The sequence below is a fragment of the Protopterus annectens genome, chromosome 8.part1, assembly GCF_019279795.1.
Source record: "Protopterus annectens isolate FY-2018-M chromosome 8.part1, PAN1.0, whole genome shotgun sequence".
Taxonomy (NCBI): Eukaryota; Metazoa; Chordata; order Ceratodontiformes; family Protopteridae; genus Protopterus; species Protopterus annectens.
The window spans coordinates 138844491-138864891 of record NC_056742.1 but is presented as its reverse complement, the minus strand read 5'-3'; the positions used below and the strand labels follow the sequence as shown (position 1 = coordinate 138864891).

Below are 20401 nucleotides of genomic sequence, written 5' to 3'. Positions count from 1 at the left end.
AACTATTTTAGTGCTAATTACATGTCTAATATTGTATTGTACATTAATGGAGCTTTCCTCCCCGGGTCTCCACTAAAAATGGGTTACCAAGCCGAGTCGAACACTACCCGGTAAACAAATGCAAAATAAACTTCTATTATATTTGGAATACTCTAATTACCAATGAAAAAAGTCTTTTAGAATATAACAAATAGTTAATTAATGACAAAATAATTACATTTTAAACAAATATAAAATAAGCATTCTATTGGACTAGAAATATATGCAACTTTAATCATTTTTTGCATAATATTTACTCTATTTCCTTATGAATATACCAATTTACCGAAGTATATAACACTACACTACTTTCCAGGTCTTTCCAAAGTGTATGTTAATGGGTGAATCCTTTATCAGGGCAACAGTTGGAATTACAAAAACATGCCATGCATTCTAGATTATTAGTAGATATTGGTACTGTCAAGGTCAATGATATTTTTGTTAACCTAAAAGAAAATCTTAATAAGTATGAGACTGAACAAATACAATATAAATCAACGAAAATTAAAAGAGATATTAAAGACTATGATAATGGGCGAGCGTTTCTTTGGAAACGGAAACTATCTTCCCGCCCCTTTAAAAGACAGATAAATACAAATAATAAAAAACAGTTTTCTGTGTCATTTGCTTCTTCGGAAGGTTATGGTTTAACTGCGGACTCAGATGCTGATTATAATGATTTTCCTCCCCTTCCGGCTGCAACAGATTCTTTAGGTCACCAACAACGCTTTCGGAACGAAGGCAATAATTCCAAAAGAGGAAATAAAAAGAAAAACTTTGGAACGGGTTCTTCGCCGGGTGAAGGACAATCTAAACAAGCATTTAAGAGGGGTAGATGGAACTGATTTTACGGACTCTGCTTTAATTAAGGAGTCTAATGTAGTTAATATTTCTGGCTGTAATATTTCTAATGAAGAAATATCTGTACTTAATCTGGGTCTTAAATTTGTTCCTACTGTTATACCTAGACATCATTTACTTAAACAAGAGACTTTTAAATTCGTTAGAAAACTTCATTTGAAATATTATTTCTCAAATGATAAAAAAGTCTCTCTGCATGATGATTTTTGTTTTGATGTAGTTAATAGTGATAGTGATACTACTGTGGACAGTTATTATTCATGTCTTTCGGATGAAATGTTACCATCTATGTATTCTCAAGCATATTCTTTACTCAATACTGATGGTATTGATTTTCATAGCAAATTTATACCTCCATATAATAATTCTACCATTATTCAGTTTTCTGAAATGGTACATTTCTCTATTCAAGAAATGATGACTTCAGCTAATAATGGTAGTTGGATGTATAATATGACAAAAAGTGAATGGGATGCTTTGAAAAATCTATCAATTAGACATGATATTGTTATCAAACGGTCTGACAAAGGAAACAAAATAGTATTACTTAATCACAAGCAATATTTAGATATGTGTATGGAACATTTAAGTAACCCTTTAACATATGAAGTTAGTGATTTCAATAAATATTCTACAGCCATGAAAGAATGCACCTATTTACTTGATAAAGGTGTTAGATTAGGATATATCTCTAAAAATGACCTTGATAGAAAATTTTGTTTGGAAAATTGTAATTTAGCTACTTTCTATTGTCTCCCAAAACTGCACAAAAGCATGACAAACCCTCCAGGCCGTCCTATTGTTTCGGCAAATAATTATTTTTGTCGGAATATGGGTATTGTCATTCATAATTATTTGTTACCATATGTGCAGAAATTAGAGTCCTATATTAGAGACTCTTTTGATTTTATTGATAAAATAAGTGAAGTTATTTGGACAGAAAATATGTTTTGGGTGAGTGTTGATGTTGTTAGCTTATATACAAACATCAAACACTCAGATGGATTGCTAGCTTTATTTTATTTTTTAGGTGATAATCCTACCACTCATTTTATAATGGACTTAACTTCTTTTTGTCTTTCCAATAATTGTTTGTTTCAATGAAGTTTTTTACCATCAACTAAAAGGAACTGCTATGGGGGCATTTTTTGCCCCCATGTATGCAAACCTGTTTATGGACAAATTTGAATTGGAATATGTATATACTAATAAATTTTATAAAAATCATGTTTTGTTATACTACCGCTACATAGATGATTTGATTTTTCTTTGTAGCGGTGGCTATGAATATATTCATGAATTTTTTTTCAGATTTAAATAATAATAGATATAACTTACATTTTGATGGCCTACAGTTTGGGAATAAAGTTCATTATTTAGATATTTTATTATCTGGAGAGGTAGGTAATCAGATTCAAACTACTGTATATCGTAAATTTATTGATGGAAATCAGTTCCTTTTTGGAACTAGTTGTCATCCTTCACATACCTTGTCTGCTTTACCTTATGGAGAAATTATTAGATTATCTAGACTGTGCAATAATGAATTAGATTTAGAAAAAAATATTTATGATTGTATTGTTATGTTTTTAAAAAGAGGTTACAGTATGGAAATATTAAATGCATCTATTAATAATTTATTAGATAAAGATAATTATAGTAATGTTAATAAATTAATGATTAATAGGAATAGAGAAGATTCTGTTTTTTCTCCATATGCTAATAAAGTTAATACTGTGGGGAATAAATATTTAAAAGCTTTTGATCAAGAAATACAGGATATTTATTTTGTTACTATTTATAATGCATTTAGTAATAGAATTTGGGATATTATTAAATATTTTTGGAAATTTCTGATTTCAGATAAAAATCTTTATAAACTTTTTCCTAATATTCCTAAAATATCTTTCAAAAGAGGTCAAAATTTATCTGATAAATTGATAAAAGCTTATTATATTTCTCCTGCTGATAAGGTTTACTATAACATACATACATATGGTACTACTACTTGTGGCCATTCTAATATATGTAAATATGTGAAGTTATATTTTGATAATATTAATGGAGTTATGTTTAAACCTAATAGTAATTTCTCTTGAAATTCTGTAGGTGTAATTTATTGCATTAGATGTCCATGTAAATTGTATTATATAGGGGAGACAAAAAAAAAATTTAAAACTAGAATGCAAGAACACATTAGAGATATAAAAAGAGGAATATTAGCTAGTCCAATTGCTTCTCATTTTATGGAGTTTCATAATAGTAATGTAGACGTATTTGAATGTTGTGTTCTTGAGAAAGTTTTTATTAAGAAAGGTGATGATAGGCTAATAAAAAATGTTTTATTATTTAAAGAAACTATTTATATATTGAAATATAATACTATGTCACCAAATGGTTTAAATTTAGAAGTAAATTGGAAAAGTTTATTATAATTTTTATTAATAGTAGTTTTTTTGAATATTAGATGTTCTCTTTATTTCTTTGTATTTTGATTGATTAATTTATGTAATTGTTTAATTAATTAGAGTATATATATATGAGAGGGTGTGTTTTGTAACTTGTGCTCATTGAAGTCTATTATGCCAAGGCGCTAAGCTGGATTAAATTTTTCTGTGGAACTGGCGTTGTTTTTTGGCTGTTGCTTTATTCTTTTTGTTGTTTGCAACAGTTGGAATTAAATGCATGATGTATAAGGTCATTGACTCAGTTTGCCATTTTTTTTAATTGAAGTCATTAGTAAGTTTTCTACATTTTGGCCATTTATTCCAGATCTGGTGAAGGGCACTTCATCTCCTAGGATTACATAATTTGAATATGAGTGGTTGAAAACAACAGTGTCATTGCTGCGTTAGCGAGTAGCCGACTCCCTGAACACAAACACTGATGAACTTACTGTTGTTGCAGTACCTCTCTACTGTACTAATCATTGCAAAATGCCCCAATCTCCAGCTTACGCCCCTGGCCCCTTTCCCATGAAACTGTGCTTTTCTGTGAAACCATTGGCAACTTATTACAGATTGAGATCATCAGAATGATGATAAAAATTTGACTGTCGTACTTCAGAACCTTATGAAAAGTCATGTCAACACAAAACCTGTTATCTATAGCAATATAAACGTCCGTATTTGTTTTCCTTTATCAAAACCCTTTGATTTAACAGGTTGGGTGTTATGTAAATGGAGCATGAAACTGGCTGAGCAGGTTATCTGGAGTGCATTTCTGAAATATTTACAAGGCCAGCAGTATCCTGATAAAATGAGGGGTGCCACCTGTGTTTCTTTTACTGTATAAGTTATTATCATGCTGAATAACTTTCAATTTCTTATTAATTTATTACATACATGTCAACCAGTAACAGTGTAATGATTAAGTTAAAAACATTTGAGGTATTTCATAACATTAGTATTAACATTGTCAAGACAACTCTTTAAAAGCATCAGGTGCCGCAGTAAAATTACACTTCAAATAATAACAGCTGATTCATAATTCCCAGCAAACCACTGCATAGACCACATCTGTATGAGGAATCCGAGCAGCATCAAACAAGGAAATCCCAAAGTAAGGATCAGACCAAAATGTGAAGCAAACATCTGAGCACCACCCCAAACCTGAACAGTCAAGATGAATAATTAGTTTTCAAACAGCTTTGCTACCTATACAAGCAGCTATGTAAAGCTTTCACCCACCTTCCACCACATTAACAGTGTTGCCCCAATAACGGAAAAGTACCATTAATTCTAAGATGGTTATTATTGGAAACTAAATTTTTAGCAAGTATAATAGAAAAGATATTATTAATAATAATATATTCTAAACATTAAATATGCAATAATAACAGTTAACTGAAGTAGAATGTAAAACATTCAATTTGAAATAATACTTAAAATAGAAATAATTACATACCATATGCCAAGTTATCTATCTTTAATCTTATAGTATCAAGCATCCTTGAAATTCCAACTGTAGCACCATCATTAATTGCGACACTGACCTGTTGCTTCAGACATCTGGATACAAAGATGCTAAATAAATGTCTCCATCTTCAACAAATAAGCACGTTCATAATTCATTGTAGGGATTCACTCATAATTTCAAATATTAATAAGAAGAATGTTAAACTAACTTCAACATTTTTAATATTGTCACGAATTAGCCCAAAAGCTAATGTCTATCAATCAGGAGAGACAGAAAATACATAAGAGAAACTGTAGAAGTTTGACTGATTTTTTTAGTTGTAAGCAAATTAAATAGCAAAAGAGGTGTACTTGTTTATAGTCTGAAGCTGAGATGACTTAACCAGCCTTTACTCTTTCCATGAATCTAATTACAACAAGAATGAACTTCACAAAGAGAAAGAAGTAATTTATACAATCAACAGCCTATGAAAGAGTTCCACAAGAAACCTTAAAGTAACATTTTTATAATATAAGTATGTTATACATACCAAAATTGCTTTATCTATTTTATAATTAACTAATTTCTACATTACGCAGGAATTATAAACTGTATTTCTTTACCATATCGAACCAAAAGTTATAAGTAGCGTTTCAACATTCTAAAGTGACGTAGATACTGAAGACCAAGTTGAAATGTCATTTTAAGTCGTCACTTGAAGTATCATGATTACTTCACATGCACGAAAATGGAGACATATGACAAGTCCTCAAGCTGGTTTTCCATGTAAAACACTATAGCGAATTCTAGCGGGAATCTTTAGATTTGACAGACAAAACGTGTTTAGCACGAGAGTCCGCCAGTGCCTTAAAGCTTCACTTGCGAAGGTTTCAAATAAATGGAAAGTGAAGCTGGGTTGTAGCATACATAAAAGGTTTACATATAACCACCAGCTCTTACAATTCAAATAGCCCAACTAAAATATCACCAACAACACGAACAACCAACAGCCCAATTCAAGCAGGTAGAACATTTCTATAAAAATAGATATCTCATATTTTAAATCTTCAAACCTTTTAGTCCTTAGTAAATACACATCAAAGCTCACCCATTTCAACCGCATCCAATGAAATGCAAATCTCACGGCTTATTTACATAAGCGCACAAGGAAATCTAAAAAAGAAAAAAACAACTACATGACCGAGATAGGGATTCCAAAAAACAAAGCCTATGCATCAACTCTTCTCTCAAACCCCAATCAGCTTTGTTAGAACCATACTGATTCACGACCCAAGCACAAAAGAGAATCACCATGAAACATTTTATTCTGCAAGGCTGGTAACCTTATCAAATTCCCAACATAAGGCACGCCGTGAATGCTAACATAACATCGTAATCAATTAGATGAGAACTGCGAACGGATACATAAATAAATAAATACTTTCACACTATTCAGCATCTGGACATTTACAGCTAATAATTCCCATTAATCCAAGGCAGCCACAAAACAACACTTTGTATTTCCAAGCGAGCTGTTGTACAACAAATCAAAGAGAAAATCAAAGTACACTGCTGCCATAATCTCTCTATTTAACAAGTAATTAGTAGGGTACTATATCACTTGTTAAATTAAATCAAGTGTTATATTACATTACACAAACAACAGAATGTCAAACAGGAAGCATAACTAGCAATAAGCTTTAATCCATATTTAAAAGTAAGAATATATTACTATAATGTATTGCAACCACGACAAATATGTAACTAACAGTAAGAAAATAAAAACCAATAAAGCAAGATATTAATAAGCTCACATGGAAATCCGGTTTCCTTTCCCCATCTTTAGAATCATAATAACTGGATAATTGAAGATTCAGTAAAAGGTTTTTAACTCTGTCAAAAACCCTTTTAATTTTTAAAAGGTTTTTGTAGAGTATAATACTTTGGCTATTACTTGTTGAATGATTTGTTGTTGTTGATCATTTTTCAGCTTCTTTTTAAGATCAAAAGTTTTCCAAGTATTATTGTCTGCATTTCTTTCATGGCTGGCATTTGCCCATTCCATGTCTTCAAATTTTTCTTGTATTTAGCTGTTTTTAATGAAGGAGATGGCAGAATCCAGGTCTTCAAATATTTTGTAATGATTTTGATGGAATATTTTTAGCCTTGCAGGGAATAGCAAATGAGTTTTTATTTGATTTTTCTTAAGCTCTTTAGTTAAAGGCAGAAAGATTTTCCTTTTTGAAATCACAGCTGGGGAATAATCATTATCAAAGTGAATGATGTTGTCTTTTATTTTAATTTGTGATTTAACCATGCTGTCTTTAATACTATTTCCTTGTCATGAGATGAGAGAAACTTTACAATGACAGATTTAGTGAAACTACTTTTGTTATTTTTAGGTGTTACCAAGGATCTATGTGCTCTTTCGTTATGTGAAAAAGATTCTGGGAATTCTAAAATTTCAGGTATCCATGAAGAGAGGAATTTCACCATATCAGACCCTTCTATGTTGTCTGGTAAGCCAAATATTCTTATGTTGTTTCTTTGTGACCTATTTTCAAGATCATCCACTTTTGATTGAAGGAGAGTATTTTGTTTTAATAGAAATTCAATGTTATGTTCATTTTCTTGAGTTCTGCTGTCTGTCATTCAGTGCTGTTTCTATTCCAGATATCTGCTTTATCTTTTGAGTAAGGTCTTCATGTATGAGATCCATTTGCTGAGTACATTTCTCTTTAAAGTTGTCCAATTTCATATCCATTTTATCTAATTTTGTTGAAAGTTCTTGTAGATTAGTTATTAATTATTGAAGTTCTTTTTTAAAAGTTGTTTCTTCATGTGAAGATTTGTTGAAGCTCATGTTGTTCTGATGATAAAGATTCCTTAATAGTATTTGACAGGAAAATGTAATACTTATAAAAAATGTGTATATATTATCCTAATATATAGTCTAAAAAATTTGTTGAAGACAAAAAAATCCAGAATTAGGATAGATATATTCTTAAAATGCTGTCAAAAAAAGTCTGAAAGACAGAGCTGATAAGAAAATGCTGCTACACAGTGGACATCTTGGCCACACCCCCCAGAATGTTGTTTCTTAAAGTACAATATTGTCTTTGGGAAGTATATTCCTGCTGAGTGAATTACCAAAGTTTGTTGTCTTGCCATTATGGGAAAACAAGTTTTAAAAAATGCTCAAAATGCGAACACAAAATCATAAGTCAGAAGACCCTTATGACTTATGGTTTGCTTAGGTGTCGTTCATTTGTCTGCTATTTGTGATACTTGTGTTGCTTTTGGGGACAGAGCATTGGGGGCGAGGAGAAATAAGTTGATTGATAAAGATCTTTTGCTGCCAGATCAGAGTCCACTTAGTTAAAAAGACTTCAAAAACGTCTATGAAAACTAGGGAATCTGATCCAAAATAGGCCTAGTGATTCACTGGATCCATCTTCGCCCCCAAAAGACTAGTAAAAGACAGAGTTCAGGCCCTATTTACACGCCTCCTCCAGATACTGAGCTTTGTGGATCCTGCTTGCATTCAAGACTCCTCCTAAAATTACTGGTAAACTGGAGTACCCTTATTCCAGGCCATTGTCAACTATTTCTCTCTGATCTTTCAGGTCCTTTAGTAGTACATGTGCGGCTGATTCAGATTGTTTGACGCAAGTGTTCCTAAGTACACAGATAGTGATGGAAGTCAGTCCATCGCCTTCATCTCCAAAGGTGATTGGATTTGGCCCTATCCCATCTCTAAATTCTTCCTCCCTAGTCTGCTGTTTGGCCGCAGTTACCTTGGAACCATTACTCCTACCTGAATCTGTGGCCCAGGGTCAACACTATATGTATTTTTGACACCAAGGGAATTCATTCCGACTCACTTGACTCTGGATTCTTTGGAACAGTTTTGAGTTTGAGGATTTGGGTTTGTGATTTCATCTCTGTTGACTGAACCATTGCCCTCAGCTTGGTTGGTGGTGTCAGAGTTGTCGGCCTTCGATGCTTCATTTCTTTTTCCCTCATTTGAGCTGACCACTTTCTGTGGCCTGGAGATCACTCTTATGATGGCTGCTGCTTCTCTGAAGGGAGGGAGAGATCCATCAGTGGGGGGATCTGCTCCAATCTGATAGAATTTGTCCTGGTCTTCCAGGTGTTTGAAAGGATAATTTCCTCCTCCGAGGGAGGGGATCCATAGATTTCACCATTCTTTATTCCAGTCTTTGACCCCAATCATCTGACTTCTTATGCTCATCAAACATCCACTGGTCAGAATCATTCCTTCAACCCAAAACCAACTGCTTTGAAGCGGACAAGGTCCTCTGTGGACTCTGGTGACTCATCCCTTGAAATGCCATGAAACAGGATGTGTAAGAGGAAAGACTTGCACTCTCAAAGTCTCCTACTCCCAGTACTGGCTCAGAGTATAGAGATGATTCCCTACAGTTTCTTCCATAAAACTCGTCATTTAGAGAAATTGTAGAGATAATGAGCCATAGGGGATCTTGGTCTGAAGAAGCCCCTCCCCCAATCAGTATGAGGAGGCATTGTTTGAGGCCTGTGGAATAGTACAGTCTACATCCTGGGTGGTCCCTCTGGCTGACAAGTTCATAGAGTTAATGGTCAGTGGGTCTTGTCAGGAGCCAAATATCTAAAATGCTTTTCCCCCTAAACAGCTTTACTGGCCAGTTCACCAGCAGTAGACTCAGTCATTGTGGTGGCAGCTACAAAAAGAGAAGTCACAGACTATTCATCTATCCATCCTCCCAGCAAAGAATCTAGAGATGTGAAGCCAAAATTGCTTTGGGCACCTTTGTGTTGCATGCCATGAACTACACCGTTCATATAAACGGGTTCCAGAGAGATTTGTCTCAGTAGGCATTCTCTACCCTGGAAACCCACGTATGACAGAGTCAAAGAAGCATCTAGAGGTTACCATGATCATCATGTCCAGTGTTATGAACCTCTTTATGTCTAATGCATAATGCAGTGGGTGGAGCATCCAGGACAGCTTCAGCAGGCATAGCCATTTGGCATCATGCTTGGCTGCACCTCTTTGACTTTAGGAACAACTTCAAAATGTCTTTCACAAATGCTCCCTTTGATGGTCATCCTTGTTTGTTCCATCAATGAAAAGTTGCAAAAGAGCAAGAAAGCAAGACTCTGTCTACCGTAGGCATCAAGTTCGTCACCTCTCAGCATTCTCATACTAGGAACAAAGAAGGCTTGTGTTCCCTTAATGGATGCAGGCTCAGAGGCCAAAGAGGTCTTCAAAACCAGGGTTAGGTCATGCCTTTCTCCCAAAAGAAGGCCTCGGAACTCCTGAAGGTCTGCCTGACTTCTCCACTCTGGAGGCAGTTTGGGGTCAACTCTCCCTTTTCCCAGAGTCATGGCCTGCCATCACCTGAGACAGATGTGTAAGAGGGATAATATCCGGAGGCTATGTTCCATTTTTGAAGCCCCCCATTCCCATTGCCAGACATCCCAACCAACCAGGCAAAAGTTGCATTAAGAGATTTCTTCTGTTCCAGGAAAAAGGTGGTCTCTCCTGAGCAGATTGGATCATGATTTTCTTCCAAGTTCTTTTTGTTACAAAAAAAGAAAAGTAGGACCTAAGGCCCATTTTGGACCTCAACCTTCTTAACACCTGTGTGAGAACGACTCAGTTCAGGATGGTCACAGTACAGTCAATTCTACCCTGCCTAAGGGAAAACCAAATGGATTTGCTTAGTGGATCTTCAGGATGCTTGCCTCCACATAAAAGTAGCAGAGGAGTTGGGGAGATTTTTATCCTTCCAAATAGGAGCCACTTATTACTAAATCAGAGCACTGCCATTTGGTGTCACCACTGCCCTAGGGTGTTCACTAAATGTATGTACAGCATAGCAGCTCATCTACAACTCCAGGAGTACTAGATATTTCATAATTATACAACTGTCTCCTGGCTGCCCCCTCAGTGGAGTCTCTTCAACAATCCAGGGATTATCTTCTTCATCTTTTTCAGATAACTGGACATCTCTGCGAATATTCTCAAGTCCAGTTTGATTCCTGCACAAAAGGTAGTTTCCCTGGGTGATCAACTAGATACCACCCTCTTAGTTGTCTTCCTTCCACAGGATAGAATTCTGACTACTGTTAAGCAGCCCTCACATCATTGCCAGTTCATGCAGAAAGCATCTTCAGTGGTGGTTACACTCTCCTTTAATTCGAATGGGCAGGCAGTTTCAGACTAAATTACCAGTGACAGCAGTGATCACAGACGTATCCTTCCTTGTGTGGGGTGGCATTATGAAGGAAGAATGGTACAAGGTTTGTGGACAGACATTGAGAACAGTCTTCACATAAATATCTTTATAGTTGAGGGCTGTTGTGTGTTGTAGGAACTTCAGGGCTTCCTTCCACATTTCTGTGATGATGCTAAGGCAGTTAGTATGTAGGAATTAAGGCTGTGAACTACAAGCTGCTTCCTGGGGTCCATAATTTGATTCCTTCGGCCTCCCTTTGCCTGCTGTGTGATCTTGAGCAAGTTATTACATCAGACAGTGCTTTCGGGCAATTGGGAAATTGGGATAGGCTTTTCAAAGGTCTCCTGGACAGCAAGAATAGTAACTACTTATGAACCTATAAAAATCTTAGTTGCTGCAGGAAGTTGTGATTAATTATTCAGGCCATTTACAAAAGACTGACTAGAGCAATTCTAGTGGGAGTTTAAAGCCATGAGTACTACTGGGAAGTGTTTAGCACTCCATACTTAAGTGTTAGACTTGCTGCAAAAATGCCAGTGCTCAGAAAGCAGTAGGATAACAGCTGTCAAGACATGATAGGAGAACAGCAGTAGAATGCTGCTCAGAAGAAATCCCAGGAAGTGTAGCACGTATCTGGGTGATTTGCACTTCATTTCTTTCTGTACCCTTAGAAGACCATTTTATTAGAGAGAAAAAAATTGCAAAACTAGTCATTCAGTGGAAACAATTAGACAAGTGAGTACTGACCAATGCTGAACGTCTTCCACTTAAGCTTTTTCATTGTGTTTAAAGCTTTACATGTTCCCCGTGGAACACTTGCTTCTTTAGATAAACCCCTGGGTGGAAGTCATAGGCTTAAATGCTTAATTTTAAGTAACTCAACTTGCAGATACTGTTAAGGCACTTTTCAGTTTAAAATTGAGCAGGTCCAGTCTTAATTTATAGTACTACCTTCTGGAATAGGATTATAGGATCATTGAATCATAGAAGGTTACTAGACTAACAGCCCTAGAGCTTTTTTAAACATAGACATCATGCCCCAGTTTTCCCAGCTGTCAGTGCCCATGGGCTAGAATGGCTTTTGGTATATACCTTTACCTGAGGGCATTTACAGACTGCCCCTGTCCATAAAGGGCCACTGGCAACAAGTCAGAGATGAATTTTCAGTTTCCCACCCATTGGTCCAAATTGTATTCATTTGTTTGTCTATTGACATGAGTTTATCAGGAAAGTCCAACTGGATCACAAGAGTCCAATTTCAGCAAAGGCCCAGGGAGAAAAGCTCCACTAAACAGAGAAAATAAAAAAAAATTAAAATGCATTACATAAGATTAGGCTTAGGGAAGAGCTCAGTTTCACGTGAATGGGGAGTATGTTACAGAGAAGAGGTAATCTCTGAGGCACATACCTGGCCCACCAACATGTTTTATTTGTCTCAGATCCTATGATTGGGTAATTCTTGAGATGGTCGTTTTGCGAATGTGTAGCAGATCCATCAGAGCTACATTCAAAAATGCCTTGTAGGTTAGGCATAGATCACCCCTCAATAGTCTGTAGTAGGAGACTGAGGACAGGGCTTTGAGGCCGTCAGTATAGGGTATATTATTTACACACTGTATTCTTTTTTTAGTGAGGAACCACAGTGGCTGCTTCATCTATCTCAAATGCCTGGTCAGGTACATGCCAAAGGGTGCGTTGTACTTGATAGATTGGGGAGAAGTGGTTGAGGGTATTTCCTGGGGAGGGGGTGAAATTGGAGCTAAATGTATTGCCAGCAAATGTGTTCTGTCACAGAGTTTGGTATAGAATGTTCCATTTACTAGAAGCTCAGCACAAGCCTGGATGTTCCCTTTAAGGTTGTGAACATAACTGAAAAGTGGCTTATGGATGTTCTTCGTTCCACATTGCTGCAGTCCTTACTATTGGGTAGTCCGCTGTCCAGTCGGCCCGAATACCAGAGTATGGCTGACGTCGGTCAGGGCGCATTAGACTGACGTCAGTACGTCAGGGTACTAATGCGCATGACCGACGTCATATCCTCAGTCTTTTTTGCCGCATGGTCCGATGCAGAAGCAGTTTTGCGAGTGCAGGTTGGCGTTCTGAAATACTTCCGAAGCCGGAGTTTCAGACCGAATCAGAGTTGGCTAAGTACCCGTTGGGAACATTTTGTTTTTCTTGCCTCAGTATTTAACCGGATGTCAGAAAAAGTGAATAACTGTATTTCTTGTGGGAAACAGATACCTCATAGGGATTACCATACCTTGTGTATACCTTGTTTAGGGCCTGAGCACGACGTTGTTGGGTGCCGCTCTTGTGCTAGGTTTAACAAACGCACTATTAAGAGATGGTTAGACTGTGCCAGGTTAGTGTTTGGGAAGCGTTGCAATTATAAAATGCCGTCGGATGCTCCGGCCCGCTTCGTCCAAGAAGCGCAAGGACAAAACAGCGAAGCTTAGGGTTGATGAACCGGCAGTCCCGGACGTCGGTTCTTTAGAAGGCTCAGTGGAGCCAGAGGTTTTGCCAGGAGTTTCTTTGGAGTCTCAGGCAGAGACTTTACTGTTACAGGATGTGCCTTCTCAGGAGGTAGGCCAGGCTGAGGGGGCTTCTCAGGTAACTGTTCTTCCCTCTCTTCCCAAGGTAGTTAGAGCCTCTCCTTCTGTTGCCAAAACTTCTTTGAGAGGTAGGCCAAGTTCAGCTTCAGTGGGGGCTTCTCCTAGCATCTCAGGTTCTGTGCCTAAGAAACATATGCTTAAAATGGCAGAAGATTTGATTACTATGATTAGAGGTTCTATGCCCCCTCCTGATAAGAGGCCTAGGGTGGAACCGAGTTTGATAGTTTTGAACAGTGTTCAGAGGCTTCTGAGTCTTCTGCGGAAGATTTGCAGGAGTATCCTCCTTATTCTGATTCTGATGTGGATGATTCCACTCCTACAGCTTCTCCTCCTGAGGATTTCTCATTTTCAGAGACTCTGCATTCCATGAGGGAGCACTTTAAATGGGAAGGCCAGGATTACTCTGATTCCAGGAAAAGGCTTAGGGAATTCTTGTTTTTGCCCCAGCATAGGCCCTTAGCTATACCTCCTGTGTTGAATGTGGTGGAAGATGTTTTTGCAGAGGCTTCCCTGAATCCTGATTCTTTGCCTCCTGCTCCTGTTAAACCTGATAGGTACTATAGGGTGCCTGAAGCTCATAAGTATCTTTTTAAGAGTCCTAGGGCAGACCCGGAAACTGTTTCCCAGGGACCTAAAGGTGTTAAGGCCTCTGTGGTTAAAAACCCTGTTCCCACTGATAAAGAGGCAAGGGCTTTGGATAGATGGGGAAAGAAAGTGTATACTTCTTCCACTTTAGCCATAAGGGCGTTGAATTGTCAGTTTCACATGCTTAAATATCAAAATTATCTCCTTTCACAACTGAAATCTAAGGTGGATGCTTTGGCGGAAGGTATTGAGTGTAAAGAGTTGCTGGATTTAGTTCATGTGTCTGAACAAGTGGGTAAGCATTCTTTGCAATGTGGTTTTGATGCTGTACAGGCCTCCTCTAGGGTGGCTGCCACTAGTTCTGTTCTTCGCAGGCATGCCTGGTTGAGGGATCAGAATTTAGCTGAGCATGTTAAGACAAGGATTTTGGATGCTCCTTTACAGTCTGATGTGTTGTTTGGTTCGCCTGTGGAAGCAGTTTTAAAGAAAATGGAGGACAAAGCTAAGTCTATGCAAACTGTTAAAGATTTTTTGCAGGTGCAGCCACTGAAGTTTAGTAGAAATTGGCCTACTAAGGGATGGACATATCCTGCTTATGATTCCCAGTCTAGGGGTAGGTCTAGACGTGGTAGGGGCAGGGCTCTAGGTTCTTTTAGGCCTAGAACAGGGAGTTCACCTGCTCAGACTTCTGGTGAGGGCAGGGGTCAGTCCTTTCGTAAACAGACCCAATGACCTGCCTTTTCAGCTGCCAGTAGATTCTCGTCTGGCAGCTCCTTTGGGAGGAAGACTGTCTCTTTTCAAAGGAAATTGGGATTTAATTACTCAAGACAGATGGGTGTTGGATATCATTCACCACGGTTACAGGTTTTATTTCCATACATTGCCCCCTTTCAAAGGCATGCCAGATGTTCCTCCTCCACAAAGGAAAGAGGCTCACAAGCAAATTTCTCTGTTACTCCAAATAGGGGCCATTCAGCCAGTCCCTGTATCAGAAAGGGGCCTAGGATTTTATTCTCGCCTGTTCCTAGTACCAAAGAAGGGGAACACGTGGAGACCAATTTTGGATTTATCTATCCTCAACACTTTTCTGGACATTCCCAAGTTCAAGATGTTGACGTTACAACAGCTTTTACCTCTGCTGGGCAAAGATCACTGGATGGTAACTTTAGATCTCAAGGAAGCTTACCTTCATGTGCCTATAAGACTAAGTTGCAGGAAGTATCTGCGTTTCGAGCTGGAAATTCTCATTATCAGTTCTCTGCATTGCCCTTTGGCTTATCTACTGCGCCCAGAGTATTCACAAAGGTTCTGGCTCCAGTGATAGCTTACTTCAGGCTAAAAGGAATTCAAATCTATCCTTACTTGGACGACTGCCTGATTCTGGCTCAGGAAAAGGAAGACCTTCTACAGCATCTGGAATATGTTATAGCAGTGCTAAGATGCCTAGGGTATTCTGTGAACGAAATAAAGTCCAGTCTAGTACCCTCTCAAGACATGTGCTTTCTGGGTGTGAGACTGAATACAGCAGCCCAGATGGCCTTTTTAACCCCGGACAAACAACAGAGTCTATCACTTTACTTCCATCAACTATCTCATCAGTCTGTGCTGACTGCAAGGACAGTCCTTCAAGCATTAGGGTTCATGGCATCTTGTATTCTGGTGCTTCCCAATGCCAAACTGCATATGAGGAAGCTACAATGGTATCTCAAAAATGTATGGACACAGCACTGCCAGGATTTGGACACTGTCATTCCAATAATACCTTGCCTTCAAAAAGAATTTTTATGGTGGGCTCAGGAATGTCACCTAAACAAGGGACTCTCTGTGACCCGGCCAGAGGCGAGTCAGATTTTAACGACAGATGCCTCGGACATTGCTTGGGAGCTCATCTAAATGGAAAGTGGATACAAGACAAGTGGCCTGCCAGACTACAGCATCTACATATCAACATGAAGGAGATGTTAGCAGTCCAGTTTGCATTAATGGCTTTCAAGGAGTTACTTCTTCCAGGGCAGGTGTTGATTCTAACAGACAACACAACTGTCATGTGGTACATCAACAAGCAAGGGGGAACACATTCTTATCCTCTATGCAGGCAAGCAATGATTTTATGGGAGGCGCTAAGCTTGCAACTAACTCTTCAGGCAAGGTTTCTGCCGGGAGCACAGAACTCCTTAGCAGATGTGTTAAGCAGGCAAATCATGGATCCCCACGAGTGGAAACTGGATCTTCATGTATTTCAGAAATTGACAGTGTCATGGGGAACTCCAGACATAGATCTGTTCGCTTCTCCACTAAACCACCAGCTGCCAAAGTTTTGCACAAAGGGTTTCATCACACAGCTTGGAAAGTGGATGCTCTGTCTTTCAGTTGGAAAAACCTTCATGTGTATGCCTTTCCACCTCTGCCTCTTCTTCCAAAGGTGCTATTAAAAGTCAGACAAGACAAGCCAAGGATGATTTTGATAGCTCCAGATTGGCCTTGGCAACACTGGTACCCACTACTAAGGAGTCTGGTAAGGAAGCCTCCATGGCCTTTACCTTTGATTCCTCATCTGTTATCTCAGAAGGACGGTCATCTGCTCAATGTCAAGCTTCACTCTCTTCATCTAACAGCCTGGCATATTCTGTGTTGAAACACAGCAGGTCTCAACTTCCTCAACAAGTTTTAAATGTGATTATGGAAGCTAGAAGACCTAGTACAAGGAAAGTGTATGCAGAAAAATGGAAGAGATTTTTATTTTGGAGTACAGCAAAGAATTTGGAGATTTCTGAGCCTAATTTGAGTGTGGCTCTTCAATATCTTACTGAGTTATTGGACAAAGGTTTGTCCTTCTCTTCCATTAAGATTCATGCTGCAGCAATTTCAGCTCACTATGATTGTGACCCACCATTGTTTTCGCATCCTTTGTTCAAGCAGTTTCTTAGAGGGGCAAAGAATATCAGACCCCCGTAGAGCTCCTACTCCTGCTTGGGATCTCAATTTTGTGTTGGAAAAACTTACTCTACAACCTTTTGAGCCTGCGGCTACTGCTGAATTGAAATACTTGTCATGGAAGACTGCTTTTCTGTTGGCTATTACTTCTGCAAGAAGGGTGTCTGAGTTGCAGGCCCTTATGGCAGTAGAGCCCTTTTGATTTTTCATAAGGATAGGGTATCATTACGTACTAATCCTTCCTTTATGCCTAAGGTGGTTTCTAGTGTGGCTTTAAACCAAACTATTCATTTGCCTACTTTTTATGCAGACCCCCAAAATAAAGGGGAAAAGATTTTGCACACTTTAGATGTACACAGGCAATTGCGTTATTATTTAAGCAGGACTAAGGATTTTAGGCAGTCTCAGCAGTTGTTTGTTTCTTTTGCTTTGAGTTCAGAGGGCAAGCCTGTGTCAAAACAAACTATTTCTAGGTGGATTGGGTTTTGCATTGCATTTTGTTATTCCCATCATGGCAAGGAGATTCCAGCTGGGATTAGGCCTCATTCCACTAGGGCTACTGCCACTTCAACAGCATTTCTAAGGGGGGTGGCAACTAAGGATATTTTGGAGGCAGCTACTTGGAGTTCAGTGCATACTTTCTCTAAGCATTATCACCTTCCTATCTACTCTAAGTCTAGGGCTGGTTTTGCCACAGCTGTTTTGCAAGGCATGTTGTCAGCTCCTACTTCTTTATGATTTGCCAGCCTCCCTTTCCTCTGCTTTGGGATTCTACCCAATAGTAAGGACTGCAGCAATGTGGAACGAAGAACATAGTACAGTTTTGTACCTACCATAAATGTAGATGTTCGAGGATCCACATTGCTGCAGTCCAATTTACCTCCTCCTTCCCCTCTGTGTTTAGGGGTGGTTGTGTAGGTGAGGTTATATGCTGATATTTTTGTATATATTTTTGTATATATTGTACATATTTTTGGTGCAGGTATTTTGGGCCTTGTCTTTTTAGGGTCTTCTGACATCTGGGGCAAGAAAAGACTGAGGATATGACGTCGGTCATGCGCATTAGTACCCTGACGTACTGACGTCAGTCTAATGCGCCCTGACCGACGTCAGCCATATACTCTGGTATTCGGGCCGACTGGACAGCGGACTACCCAATAGTAAGGACTGCAGCAATGTGGATCCTCGAACATCTACATTTATGGTAGGTACAAAACTGTACTTTATCCTTAGCCTAGGAGGCTCAAAGTTGGCTTTAGTGGACTTGATTACTCCCTTGAGTTGTGTTTTTGAGACTGATGAGTGATTGTTTTTTTGTCTTTTGGGCATAGCCCTTCCTAGTTCTGAACAGGATTGTCTTTCTTTTCTTGTACAACCTATTTATGCAGGGGTTCCACCAAGGGGGCTTGTTTTTGGAGTTTGTCTTAAGTTTATTTTGGTTTGGTATTGCTGTTATGTACATGACTGTAAAGGGTTTCTGTAAATTCTTCTGTGTAGGTCTCTGTGTTCCTTTAGTTGTGGGGCTTGGAATTCAGCTATGCTATCGCTTAATAGGAGGTAGTTATCCTTAGAAAAATTCTTAAATGTTCTCGGGTTTGTTGGGAGTTCAGCCTTTATAGGTATTTCAATGGTGACTGCTTTGTGATCTGATCTGCGCATTGAGAACATTACATAACAAGGAAGTAGGTGTGCAGACTAGCTGTTCCAGGGTGCTTGCAATGTCAAAATCCAAGAATCTTTGAGCGTACATGTTAGTGGTTGTGTATGTTTTCCAGATGTTCATCGTGTTACATGGCTGCAGTCATTACACTTGGGTTATCCTGCCGTCAGGCGGTCCCGTAGTCTGCCAGAGTTCCAAAGTCTTGGTCTGGCGTCGGTTGGTGTCGCCTCCTCCCTGACGTCAGTGTGACAGGGGTATATAAGATACAGCCGATGCCATTTTCTTCAGTCTTTCTTGCCGCGCGGTGCCTGAAGCAAAAGCAGTTCGCAAGTGCCGGTCAGCCGTCTCCTGAGATTTTCATTCCAAATCCAGAACTGAAATCTTCTACAAAGCTAAGTACCCTGTTGGGAAACTTTTTCTTGCCTCAGACTGATGTCAGTAAAAGTTAATAACTGTATTTCTTGTGGGAAGCAAATACCTCATAAGGATTTCCATTCCTATTGTATCCCATGCCTAGGCCCTGACCACGACGTTACTGGTTGTCTGTTTTGTGCTAGGTTTAACAAGTGCACTATTAAATGTCGGTTTGATTTTCCCCGACATTATTTTGGTAGAAAATTCAATTATACCATGCCGTCGGAACTTAGGACGACCGGAATACACAAAAAATGCAAAGACAAGGATAGGCATCCGAGGCCCAAAACTGACGACGAAGCCTCTTCCAGACCAGTCACTGGTTCTCCGGTTTTCAGCGAGGCACCTTCGCAGCCCCTGACGACCGCTTCTGTAGAACCACAAGCTGCCTCTGACTCCCACGTGGAGATGGCTGGGCCTTCGGATGCACAAGCTCTTCAGCCTACCAAGACTAACCTTTCAGAGGGATCCGGAGTAGCTGAGCAACCCACAGCTACTGAGGGTGTCTTCAGACCTAGACAGTTAAGCATTAAACCCTCAGCTAAGTCTAAGCCTCCTTTAAAGTCAAAGAAACAAATACAGCATTCTCCAGGACAGGCCTCCATGCCTAAGAAACAAATGCTCAAAATGGCCAAAGACCTAATTACTCTGATCAGGGGGTCCCATCCTCTTCCTGATACAAGGCCTAAACAGGATGCAGACTATGACTCATCCGACCAGGTGTCCATCTCTTCTGATTCATCCTCAGACCTAGGATACTCTTTACCCCCTTATGAGGATTCTGATGCTGAGGAATCAATTCCATCAGCCTCACCGCCTGAGGACTACTCGTTTTCGGAAACCCTACATACCATGAGGGAGCATTTCCACTGGGAAGGCCAGGATTACTCAGAATCCAAGAAAAGGCTGAGAGACTTCCTTTTATTACCTCAACACAGGCCCTTCCGCCAATGTTAGATATTGTGGATGATGTGTATACTGAATCCAGCTTAAATCCTGATTCCTTACCTCCAGCCCCTGTTAAACCTGACCGATACTACAGAGTCCCTGACTCACATACATTTCTGTATAAAAGCCCTGTAGCTGACCCTGAAACTATTTCTCAGGGACCCAAAGTGGTTAAGGCCTCATCAGCCAAGAATCCAGTTCCCTCT

At 39.0% G+C, this 20401-nt stretch overlaps 1 protein-coding gene across 4 annotated transcripts in view; it reads left to right on the top strand.

Annotated features, from left to right (window-relative positions):
- WWP2 (WW domain containing E3 ubiquitin protein ligase 2) overlaps positions 1-20401 on the top strand; it is a 1859587-nt gene that overhangs the window by 649972 nt on the left and 1189214 nt on the right. For all 4 annotated transcript variants that reach the window (XM_044081781.1, XM_044081779.1, XM_044081780.1 and 1 more), the window contains one exon: positions 7200-7316. In XM_044081781.1, coding sequence (XP_043937716.1) covers positions 7200-7316 — 117 coding nt within the window. The remainder of the gene's footprint in view (positions 1-7199; positions 7317-20401) is intronic.